Source organism: Calliphora vicina, chromosome 3 (genome assembly GCF_958450345.1).
Source record: "Calliphora vicina chromosome 3, idCalVici1.1, whole genome shotgun sequence".
Taxonomy (NCBI): Eukaryota; Metazoa; Arthropoda; class Insecta; order Diptera; family Calliphoridae; genus Calliphora; species Calliphora vicina.
The window spans coordinates 69,934,954-69,948,330 of record NC_088782.1 but is presented as its reverse complement, the minus strand read 5'-3'; the positions used below and the strand labels follow the sequence as shown (position 1 = coordinate 69,948,330).

The following is a 13,377-nucleotide window of genomic DNA, read 5'->3' as shown; positions in this document are numbered from 1 at the left end:
ATATCTAAAAAATTCAATTACATTATATACTGTATATATAATAATTTATTTTTATTATTTAATTTTATTTAATTTATTTTGCCAGTATTGTGTATATAGGAATATTATGTTAATCATTTGGTTGCTAGGTATTGATTTTATATATTTACTTCTTATTCAAATTTAAATATTTATTTATTTGTTATGTATTTATATGCATTTAAGTATGTGTGTATGGTTTTTATTTTTTATATTTTGTATATATTTTTAGTTGTATAATCATTTTTATTAGTTATTTATAATTTGGTTGTTTTATTTTTTATCTAAATTTAAGTTAAATTTATGGTATTTTAATTTATTAATGGAACTAGAGAGGATTTTTGTTTTGATTATATCAATAATGGTGTTATTTATGCATGTTTTTTCATTTTAATATTTATAGAATTGAATTCAAACTTAAATTGAAATTTGTTGTACCCTCCACTTTTGTAAATATAATCCTGTTGAGTCTTAGTGGGAAGGTCACCAAGGTAGTTACATATGCTGATGACTTAGTACTCCTTATAAAAGGGGGGAATTTCCACGATAAGAGAACTCATGTAATAGCTTTGGGCGTGAATGTGATTAAAAAACACATCTCTACTCTATTTATAGTGCAGAAACAAGTCTATCTTGCGATCACTGGAACGATAAGACTTGAAGAGTCAAGAGGACTGAAGCACCAAGTCGCATAAAAAGTATGGGAATTGTAATCTAGGTCCGAAATTCGGGCCAGTATTCTCACCGATCAGAGAAGACTGGACTACAAACTCTGTCCATCGGGTACTAATGTTTCGAAGACAGGAATGAGTAAAATCTTGCCAACAACCCAGAGTTTTGAACATAAAACCTGTGGCAAATGGACAGCTTTTGGGCATGGCATCCTAGAGGTTCTATGGACACCCACATTCCTGACTCTCTTTCTGTGCTTTCTGATAGCTCAACTGCAGTCACAGCATTGACCCGTTTGAATCACCTGCAACGCAATGAAGGGGGTCAAGCTGTTTATATTCCGGAATTATGGACAAGGTGCAATGTGGTTTTTATCCCTAAATAAAATACCACTCATACGAAACCGAAGGACTATAGACAGATCAGTCTATGCTTTATCCTTTTCAACACTTTGGAAAGGTCAATCGGTAGATGACTCTGTGTAACGAACCTTGTATTGTTTAAGAGGACGTCCGATTCCCCATATTTCGATTGCCTTGCTTAAAAGAGTTGAACTTATGTACATTGTCTGGGAGTTATTCTGGATTCAAAACTGTCATATAGATGGGTCATAGGGAATACTTGGGAAGTATCATATGAAATAATCTTACGGATTTCGGCATTTATGATCGGTTATGATCGTCATCAAGGGCACAATTTGCCAAAATGAACGGATTTCCTAGAGATTTTAAGGTATTCACTGATAGCTCAAACTCTAATGAGGGTTTTATCGGATATATGGGGTTGATATTTCGATCTATACCTATAAAACAGCTGCCTGGAAATCTACTGTTGATGTATGTATATACGACATCCAGTTTGGTCCTTGAAATTTCACGTTATACATTCTACACTTGTATCGCGGATACACTGGCAAAGAGGGGCCTTCACTCTTAGAAGTGGAAATGGATCGATTTGTGGACCGGTATCACGACTGATCCCAAATGAGATGGCAAACATTCCGCATGTTTAACTGTGGAATCGGATTGCATGTCAAGAGATTGAATCTTCCATATCATGACTTCTGTAAAAGTTGTCAGAATGAAAAAGAGAAGAAAACGGTTGTACACATTCTCTCACATCATTGGAGATACTGTGAGTCTTCTTCTTGCACATTCTGTTGGATATTCACGTCACAAGGGTAACTGTATTTATTCCTGCATTGTTTGGTTGTGAACTTATAAATGACAAAGGGAATGTTCATTCAGTATTCCTAGCATTGACTCTTTCATTCCAGGTATAACAAGAGAAACCGAATTATCGAATCCAAAATCGAGTAAAACTGATCGAAATTTTGATAAAAAGTGTAGAAATAGAGTAAATATGTGGAGGACTTCAACAAAAAAATTGTTTTCATATAGTTTTTTTACTAATGCATTCTCTTCACTTAGGGTTTTGACAACAGAGTTAGGTCTTTTGACAGGAGAGTTTCTGATCTATGGTGGAGGGTATGTACGATTTTGGCCGCTGATATATGTATTTTAAATAATTTTGATAATAATGGTAACTTGACAAATTTAAATTTTACTAAAACAAATCATTTTTAAAACCAACTAAGATAATTTTACATTATTTATATTTTTTGTAATATTTTATTGAATATAGAATGTATTTATGTAATATATTCGGGTGTATACATGCAAATGGTATTGCATATTGTTAATTTTAAAATGTTCTAGAAATATGATTCTCAATTCTATGAAAGAATAATAAAACATTCGATAATTTTAAAGACGCAGAATATTTTTTATGTTTTATATATGTAGAGTATCCAAAACTGAAACCGGTCAACCGGTTTTTTTATCTTTATAAACTCCACCGGTTTCGGTTTTTTGACAAACCGGTTTTTGTTAGACAGTTAACCGGTTTATGAAAATTTTGATTTATTTTATAGAAAATTTTAGAATTTGACAATATTTCGTAAAAGATATAAAATAATTGCATAAAGAATTCAAAAATGCAAAACTTCCTAAGATTTAGTACACAATTCTTAACACATTTTCTATTATCATCCACAAATAAAAATAAATTTAAGGAGAAATTTTTCATATTAAATACAAATTTAATATAATCCTATTAAGCGGTGTTTTAAATAAAAAGACAATAATAAAAATCGATTTTTTCAAAAACACACTTTTTCGGTTAAACTGGTTTTTTAAATTTGCCGGTTTTTTGGACACTCTATATATGGCTTCATCTGAATTATTTTGCAAACTCCTTTGGAGCAAAGCTCACCAACACTTATAATAACATCCCAGCAATACGAAACTGATTCGTCAAAACTCGTATTTCCTTACATACATCAGTAGGAAGCGTGCTAAGAAACCTAAACTTCTATATGATAAATTTGCAGAAATCGAACAGAAATTATCATAATTTACATATGTATTTTGTGTGGCATAACAAGAACTTACAGTCGTTCGGACGGACATCGCTAAATCAATTCAGAAAGTGATTCTGAGCAAGATTGCAATATTTGACGTTTCAAAAAAGCCAGAATCAGTCCTAGGGCAGATCTCATGTAACTTGCTTTATTTTAGAACTTGTTTATCTCATGTCTATATTTTATGTGACAAACGCATAACACCCTCTACAATTTCAAAAATATATGACCGCAATAATTAAATGACAATCAACGAATGTTAAAATTCTCCTTAAAGAATCTGGGTTATACCTAATCTACCTTTCACCATTTTCTAATATTCTTTAAAAATATGTTTGAACGAAGGCTTTTAGGTTAAGGTTCCTACGCGGGACAAATTTCCCGGGAATATTTTTTGGCAAAATTTCGAGAAATGTTTGTCGGGAATTTCTTTATAAGTTTACTTCTTAAAGTTGCAATATTCTGATTCATTGCGATGGCCAAATTTGTTGCTAATTGAATTATTCTATTAGAACCATAGATTATTTCGATTCTAGCAAGATATAGTCATTTGGCAAAGAAGCTTTACTTTACTCAAGCCACAGTAAAACAATTCGGTCATTAAGAATAAATCAAATTTAAATTTTTTGTTCATATAGGATTTATTAAGGTCCGCAACATTACAACTTTTAATAATATTCATATTTAGAGAAAATAATAACAATAATAATGGTTTAAGATTGTTAAACTACAATCGGATTTGAAAAACTTCGTTTTTGAAACTATATACGAATGTCTATATAGACGAAGTTCCTATGTTTTTATACCCTTCACCTTCGTGAGAAGGGTATATATGTTTGTCATTCCGTTTGTAATTTCCACAATATAATTTTCCGACCCTATAAAGTATATATATTCTGGATCCTTATAGATAGCGGAGTCGATTAAGCCATGTCCGTCTGTCTGTTGAAATCAATTTTCTGAAGACTCCAGATATCTTCGGGATCTAAATCTTAAATAATTCTGTCAGACATGCTTTCGAGAAGTTTCCTATTTAAATCAGAAAAATATGAGGAAAAAACCAGAACAACCTCGATTTTAGACCTATATCTGGATTACTAAGTCATTAATATAGACAATATGGATATCTAATGATAGATATTTGAAAGACCTTTGCAACGACGTATATAAGACCATAGTAAGTTGGACCTACAATGGATCAAAGTCGTAAAAAATATTTTTTTAAACCGAATTTTTTTTTTCACCAAAAAAAATTTTTTATAATATAAAAAAAATTTAAAATTAAAAATTAACAATTCGAAAAAAAAAAAATTTTTATAATATAAAAAAAAATTTTAAAAAAAACAAAAATTTAAAATTAACAATTCGAAAAAAAATTTTAACTAAAAATATTTAAAATTTTTATTTTGAAGTATAATTTGGTGAAGGGTATATAAGATTTGTCACAGCTGAATATAGATCTCTTATTTGTTTTAATTAAACAATAGAATTTATACCGATTAAAACTACGAGTTTGACAAACCGATCAAATGCAACTATTAAATTTGAAACCCTTAAAAAGGTTAGTCAAATGTTGTACAACGAAATATAGTTATTTTATACTTCTTTTAAAACGTTGGTAAATTTATAATTCAATTTATTTTAAATAATTAACTAGTTTTTAGTTTAATTTAGTATTAAAATATTCCCGCGTATGGAAACAGTCCGGGAAATTAGGATACTTTATATACAGTCAGCGTCAAAAGAAAGTGTACAACTTGTTTTTACATTTAAAACGTTTTATTTACATATTAAAAAACAATTTTTTCTCCAGTTCTAGTATATTTAACAAAACACTTAATTGTTCTCTTGCAATATATAAACAAAAAACTAAACTATTTCAACTGCAACAAAAACAGTAACAACAAAACCAAAAATACACCATTTTTAACGCGTCAGAAAAAAGTGTACACATTTAGAATTGCAATAAGATTTTTCTAGCTACATAAAAAAATATATTGTTATTCTTTATTTTTGCCTAGATTATAATTTTTTGTGGATCTTGCTGCTAGTCTCATGAGATTTTAAGATAGTAGCTTTTCTTGTTTGATCGCGAGAACTTTAAAACCAAAATGGGAAAACAAACAGCAATTGAAACAAGAAAGTAAGTCATAAAATTTAAAAATGAAGGCAAATCGTCACGTGAAATCTCCTCTATAATAGGAAGAAGCCATAATACTGTAAAAAAAATTATAGACAAACAAAAAAAATTTAGAATTTTAGAAGATCAGCAACGTGCCGGAACACCAAAACGCCTTAACAACCTTGAAATACGATCGATTGTGAGAGCAGTGAAGAAAGTATTCACAGTAAGTGCAGTAAAATTATGCGAAGAATTAACAGATTCGTCTGAGGTGAGAGTTAGTAACAGTACGGTTCGCCGAGCGCGACACCCAAATGCTCTATATGGTGGAGTTCCGAGAGAATAACCCCACATTTCCAAACGAAATAAAGAGCGACTTCGAGAATTCGCAAACAGGTATAAAAACCAAGAAAATTGTTTTGGAATAATGTGCTGTTTACGGACGAAAGCAAGTTTGAGATTTTCGGAAGTAAAAAAATTAGTAAAATTTGGAGAAGCAAAAATCAAGAGTTCGACCAAAAAATGTACTAAACACCGTAAAGAATGGTGGTGGTTAGGTGATGGTGTGGGGCTGTATGGCGGCAAGTGGCATGGGAAAACTCATATTTATTGATAGTTTGATGAGCAAAACCGATTACCTAAACAGTCTTATAGAAAATATGGAATCCATCATTAGAAAATTAAATCTAGACCGAACCTGGATCTTCCAACAGGACAACTATCCGAAGCATACTTCTTAACTTGTTAAAGAATGGTTGTTGTATCATACACCGAAACAACTGGAACAACCCCCACAGTCACCGAACATTAATCCCATTGAACATCTGTGGTAGCATTTGGACAGACAGATCAGAAAATGAAATATTACCAGCAATGACTCTCTACACGAAATCCTGCAGGAAGAATGGTTCAACATCCCAACATCGGTGACATCAAAATTGGTAGAAACAATGCCAAGGAGGCTTGAAACTGTTTTAAAACCCAAAAGATGTCAAATAAAATAGTAAACACGTTTTTTCTTCTAATTTCCCTAAACTGTACACTTTCTTTTGACGCGTTAAAAATGGAGTATTTTTGGTTTTGTTGTTACTGTTTTTGTTGCAGTTGAACTAGTTTAGTTTTTTGTTTATATATTGCAAGAGAACAATTAAATGTTTTGTTAAATATACTAGAACTGGAGAACAAATAGTTTTTTAATATGTAAATAAAATGTTTTAAATGTAAAAACAAGTTGTACACTTTTTTTAGACGCTGACTGTACTTTAAATACTTAATTATTTTATTTCAAATAAAAACGAATATCTAGAGAAAATCTTGTTTAAATAAACATTTTCTGAAATTATTCTTTCTGAGAATCACACTTGTAATGCTTTCTTAAGAAATCGGTAGAAATTGATTATATTTTTTAAAAATTCTTGTTGATTTATTTATATATGTATGTATGTGTGTATATTTTTTGGTTTTTCTTAGTTTTTGTTTTATTCCCTTTAATTTTGATTTTATCTAAATTTTTAGCACTTTTTTACTTTTTTTTTCATTTCTTAGCAATTTTTGTTTTTGTAAAGACACAACAGTTACTGGTCCAGTTCCAGGAAGTTTTTTTATATTTCGGGAGACGAGTTATGAATTGGGAATTCAATTCAATCATATAACAATATTTATATTTAGTTTATGAGAAATCCAACTGTTAATTAAATTGATCAGGAGAAAACACCAACGTTAAGTTTTATAAGCGTCTTGCTGATATAACGGCATTAATGGTGTACTCGGTTGTGCGGGAGTTGTTGATATGGAGGTTGATGGCTTGGTTTGGGTTGATGCTTCCGGGTGACATTCTTTGTGAACTGAAATTGTTATTATTTATTGTTATTGAAAAATATGTAATGAAATAGTTTAGTGAGTATAAATGATTTTATTACCTGCTGCAGCTGTCATTCTGTTATATAGATTCTTCTTTTTCTTTTTCAATATAGCATCTAAATTGTATCCATCCAGTGCCATTCTGAAATTGATAATAATTAATGTTTATTTAAATTATCTAGGGCATTAATGGCAAAGTAAAAAAAAAAATTTCTAATGAATTTTCGATATTTATTTGTTATTACACTATACAACAAAATCAATTTTTTTCAAAATTACAAGGTCCGACAAATAAATTTTGATAGAGTAGACAAAAAAAAAGACACGTGTATCGGCGTTCTGAAAGTTTACATCTGAAATTGAAACTATTTTTTTGTCATGCTAAATTTGTGGGGTACTTTAAAACAAAATTCATAATAAATGCGTAATTAACCCTAAGCTCTCTTTTGTTGTGTCTTATTTCTGACTTTATGGTTGAATTTTCCGTTTTGGTGTATTCAGGGACTCATATTAAAATTTCACGGATAACATTTTTGCGGAACATTTTAACCATTTAAATCCCTGTTTTAATGGTGTTTTTTGCACCTCTTAAAAGAAGGAAAAAAATACCCATGTCTTGAGGATTTAGAGGATTAACATATTCTACAAAAATGTTCTCCGTAACATTTTACATAAATTTGCTGAACACATTTTATACCTAAAATGTCAGGATCATATGGTTTCTTATGCCGATTAACAATAAGAATGTGCCAGAGTTGGGAAACTTTAACCGCCCCTCAAATGAAATTCAGATGTAAACTTTCAAGACGCCGATACACGCGTTTTTTTTTTTGTCTCCTCTATCAAAATTTATTGGTCTGACCTTATTTTTTTTGGTGTTGTACAGTGTTATTTAACTAAGTTTAAACTGAAACTTACTTTTCTATTCTACTTATGCCTAATAAATCTTTGAACACCAAGTAGATTTTACTTAATGTCAGATTGGGTAATCCCTGTCCCAAATAGCGTATGAATTTGAGCTGTTCGGATTTTGGTAAACCGTTCTCCTGTAAATCCAAAAAGGGTCTATGATCGGCCACCTTATATTCCTAAATCGTAAGAAAATTTAAAATATTAAAATTTATAGACATTCAAAACATTAAATTAAATGCAATTTCTTTCAAATGTTATTTAAAATAGAAATGTTAATGAGTGTTAAATAATGTGCTTCATTCATTCTTTTTTGCTCACATTGCAAAATCTGTTGAAATTTTCGATGATTATATACTTTTCATAATACGTTACAGTTTGATTTGTTTGAATACCGAACTGTTTTAATAATTCCTGTTTTTTAGGTGGTAACCTGGCCATTTGTGTACTTATACCATCCTCGATGCGATGGGTCTCATGCACATCGAAATTTTCATAAATCATTAAACTTTCCAGAGGACGTGTATTGGCCAACTGAGATTTTGTTTGACCAAAGTCCCCCATGGGACTGAGTAAAGAGGATTGGGGTTGCTGCGGTATAAGTGGCGGTGGTAGGGAGTTTAAACTGCTGCTCATGGGATTCATCATTGAATTTGTTGATGGTGCTGCCACCGTTGGTACTGTGGTTAAGAAATCCATGCTGTCATTTGATTGATTGTTTATAATATTCTTAAGATCTAAAATTAGAGAAATACAACATTTCCGAAATTAAAATTATATCTATATATTTATATACATATATAGATGTAATCGCAAATATTTAGTATGTGTATGCTAATTTGTGTGTGCCTATAAAATGTTCGTACGAGGTTGTGCCAGCCAGCAGTTATTTTTAGTATTTTTAGTCGGTCAATCTGTCTGTTTGGTTCATATGAAGTCTTATGCGTAAGAAATTTAATACAATTTTGTAATAAAAAATAAATTAGATTGATTCTATGTACTTGTACTTACATATACCATGTATGTAGTATGTGAGCAGTATTTTTCTTATGCAAAATTACAATTATGTACGCAATTAAAAAAATAAGTACTAAATAAATAGGGAACCCACAAATGTATATAGTACATATATTCTGGGTCCATATACAATTTTAATGCTACCTACCTAAGTCCGTTCGTCTTCGTGTATAGAAAAGAAGCTGGAATTTTCTCCAAATATTATCTGTTGCTCTAAAATATTTGGACGTTTAAAACAATTTAATCACTATAGGGCCAAAAAAAAGAGGTGTCCTAGAGACATTGCCTCAAACAGTTATTGCTAATAGCTAACTTATGTGTCCAATATTTAGCAAAATAGGTTGAACCAGTAAAAAGATTTGGATCAAAATATATGAAAAACTTTGTTCGGACTTATCACTTACATATTTTTTAATACGAGACAAACATTTTCTCCTTGAAAAGGGCGTAGGGGCATTTCATGTCAAGTGAACCATCTTTTGAAATCGGTTAGTTCTATTGGATAGTAAGACACAATTTTTCAACAATATAGGTCGAGAACTATCTGAGTTAGAGGGGGTCAAAATTTAATATTTTGGCTAAGCTGGTGTTTTTCTTATATATGTAACTTATTACCTATTGTTCTTAGCAAAATGTGTCCCAAATAGTTTTGATAGCTCTTTCTTCAATCTTTCGAGAAAAAAATATATGTATATTTAAAAAAAAATAAAATTTTTTTTTAATATTTTTTTTTCCGAAATCAAAAACTTTTTTGACTGTTTTTTAAAAATGGGTCCTTTTTTCATCCCGATCGGAAGACATCGATTTCAAAAGTTGGTTCACTTGACATGAAATGCCCCATATATAACAAATGAAAAGTATTTCAGAGTTGAGTTAAAATAGTCTGTTTGGTTCATGGCAAACTAACTGAAGTATAGGACGCTAGGAACTTGCTTAGACTCTTTTAGTCTTCTCTAGTAAGACCAACGCGGATAGACCACACTAATATTTTGTACGAGTTTCGAGAATTTCAGACCCTTAGGTAACGCCTTTAGATTTCGATGTTATACACACAATTGAGTTTCAAGTAGGGACGAGGGAATTGGACCTAGACAGCTGTATGAAGGGTGTGCAGTTTTTACTGATGGATCCAAGATGGAATTTGGTACTGGGAGTGGAATTTAGGTAGTAAACAGAACATCAAAGTGTCTTCCAGCAGAGATCGTACCGGACTTCATAAGGGCACACGTCACAACGGGGTCTGAAGTGACAATTTATGTAGATGGTCAGGTTTCACTTAGGGCTTTGAAATGTCACATATTACATTCGAGCATAGTGATGGACTGTATAAGAGCTCTAGAAGCGTTATTGGTACTATACAAAATAAGGTTGTGATGGGTGCCAGGTCACTGTAACATACAGGTAGGGTTTTTAATTTCCCGATCTTTTTTGATTCCCGGGAATCGGGAAATTTTTTTCTACATTCCCGAGTACCCGGCTATTCCCGAAATATATAATGATATTGTAAATTATGAATATTATAGCCAAATTTCATATAAAAACTTAGTGTTATAATTATTAAATATCACAGCTTCAAATTAATTAATAAAATTTTAGCTTAATTCACTAAAATCTTAATCCGTAATTAAAGAATGTCAGCCTTTCCTTCCATAAATCCATTCCTAATATGGAATTTTTTAGATTCATTCCAAAGTCTTTGTATAAACTGAATTAATTTTAAAGTTAATTAATAACATAATTTATTCAAACTTTGAATGAATAAATTTTTGTTAAATCAAATCATTTACAAAATTAATTGGAAAAATTGTCTTAAGCCTTTTTGTACTAGATTTGAATTGAAGAACAATTTAATCATTTAATAAATTTTTAAAGCATTTTGTTATGGATTTGAAGAAGAAATTTTAAGAAATTAGAATGATTCAATAAGAAATAAATTCTTTAAATAATGAATTCACTTTTTAAATATTCATACGAAAAACCCCAAATAATAATAATAATAAGCGGTCTATTATTGCCGTAACTTGTTTTCTATGTATTTTCATCAGTTTTTAATTCCCGGGATTCCCGACTAAAAATCCCGGGAATCGGGTAGTGAAAAATTGGCAAAATTCCCGGGAAATTTGTACCGGGAATTCACGGGATAAAAACCCTACATAAAGGGTAATGAGGTAGCAGATGAACTCGCCAGATCTGGACCATAGTAGTAGCGACCGAAGGGGTAAAACCTTTTTGATCTTCGAAATATTCCGTGACTCTACAAACCAATCTTGGAAAAGTAGGACGGATTTGAAGGGTGTGCAAGATCATCTGGTCAAAGTTGGATGCAAAAGCGACAAAAACACTAATTGCGTTAGATAGTAGAAGTCTCAGTTCTCTAGTAGGGCTGATAACCGGTCCTGTGTGCACACAGGACTTACGATATTGGCAAGCTTCTATGATTTATCAGGGGAATAGGCTGGCTTTCTTGAATGAGAGTTCTCCGGGAGAATACTTATTTTCTGTCCTTCAGACCGGGGTTTCACTTAAGTTTCGCCCCACTTCTTTCATTTCTTCTTAATTAGGTCTTTTCCTGAATGGTATCACAATGGATCTGCGAGTGGAAGTATATTTAATAGTACACACCCCTTCTATTATATCATACACACATATCTTCTTTAAAATTTGATTTTCTAACCGCTAACAATGACATTTTGTAATACATTTCTCCACTGTACTGTAAACCGAATCCAAGTAGCATTTTCGTTCTTAAATGAATTTACATATTCTGGTTATGTGTAAATCGAATCCATATGATTTACTCGTTTTACTTTCGATTAAACAAACCAGCATCAATGTACAAAAACTTGCGATTTTCAGCACATCAATTTGTCAATTATTAGTTTCACTCTATTTACAGAACAGTTCCCGCAAATAGAGGCATTTAATTTGTGTGCATGAATGGGTAAAAAATAAAATATCCGCAATAACATCAAGGAACTGATTGAAATAATTGTATTTTTACTCTCTATTGTTTACATTCGGGTTGTGTACTTGTAAATTGACGAAAATCTTCGTCAATTTATAGGTTATTCTATTTATTATAGATCATTGAGTGGATAATGGAAAATTTAACTGGAGCTATTTAAACCACGAGCACTATATATCCCCTGTTTTGTAAACCGAATCCGAGTAACGTGTAATCGTTTTTAAATGAATTCACATATTTTGTTTTACTCACTTTACTTCCGAGACAAAACTGTTTGAATATACAAAATCGTAAAATTGGATTATTAATCTGAGTTAACCTGTCTGCAACGACTTCTTGCAACATTCATCAGAACAATGTTGATAACACTAAATGTTTAAGCTGCTAACATTAACATTGAAGCATTCTAGCTTTGTCCGTTAAGTTCATTCATGAAGCTACTGGAAGGAAGATAGCGCTGTGTATAAATAGTGGCAGATGTTACAGTCGGTAGTCAGTTTATCTTAGGCACTGTTAGAGTTAACATCAACTGTCTTGTACATTATAAAGTGTAATTTAAGTGTGTGTGTATTATTGTGAATTATAAACGTGTATTTGTATAAAAACATATAGTGACTATTTAAACTGTTGTTGGGTAAATCTGAATAACTAAAGAGTTGTTACAATTTTAAACTAATAAACTGTTTTTATTTGCAATTAAAAGTATCCGGTTTATTTTAAGGAAATAAACCACCATTTTTAAAAGGTAAAAACATAACAATACGTTAAATACTGGGCGTATAGCCTCGCAATAGCCATCCAATATTTTGTGAATAGGGTCAGAGAAAACAGCATACATTTCTAATTTTTTTTTTCAAAATTTACAGCTAATAAAATATATTTGCATTTATATTTTTATATTTTCATTGTATGTATTGTTTTTGAATTTTCATGCATAAAATTGTTCATTCAATCATTTTTTGTGCATATTTTAACATTCTGTTGTCTGCAGTGACATTATTCTTCTATTTAAATTATTTCAATTATTTTAAGATACAACTAGAATATAATTTAAAAGAACAAGTAAAATATTAATCTAAATTTACTATATATTTATATTGGATTGTTTTGAATCACCAGATTTGTATTGTACAAAAAGTTAAGGTTATAAAATTCAAATAAATTGCTAAAGATTTCTATGTAATTTACATATGCATGTGTATTTAAATAAGGAATTGATTTGTTAAATAATTCCATGGTATCACAACTAAATATTACTAATCTCAATAAAAATTTTTTTAAACAAAATACTAAAAATAGAAACAAATAAATATATACTCTTACCGTTTAAAAAGCCAATTAAATAAATAGAAAACACAAATGGGTTTTTTTTTGTAATTTTTTGATCAAAAA

General features: G+C 30.6%; 1 protein-coding gene across 1 annotated transcript in view; it reads right to left on the bottom strand.

The window, feature by feature from the left end:
- Nucleotides 1-6,642: 6,642 nt before the first annotated feature.
- LOC135953133 (myb-like protein I) overlaps nucleotides 6,643-13,377 on the bottom strand; it is a 92,835-nt gene continuing 86,100 nt past the window's right edge. Inside the window, exons 5-8 of the mRNA XM_065502831.1 lie at nucleotides 8,325-8,740; nucleotides 8,013-8,182; nucleotides 7,154-7,236; nucleotides 6,643-7,078 (exon numbers count right to left, since the gene is read on the bottom strand). Of these exons, the coding sequence (XP_065358903.1) occupies nucleotides 6,954-7,078; nucleotides 7,154-7,236; nucleotides 8,013-8,182; nucleotides 8,325-8,740 (794 nt within the window). The 3' untranslated portion in view covers nucleotides 6,643-6,953. The remainder of the gene's footprint in view (nucleotides 7,079-7,153; nucleotides 7,237-8,012; nucleotides 8,183-8,324; nucleotides 8,741-13,377) is intronic.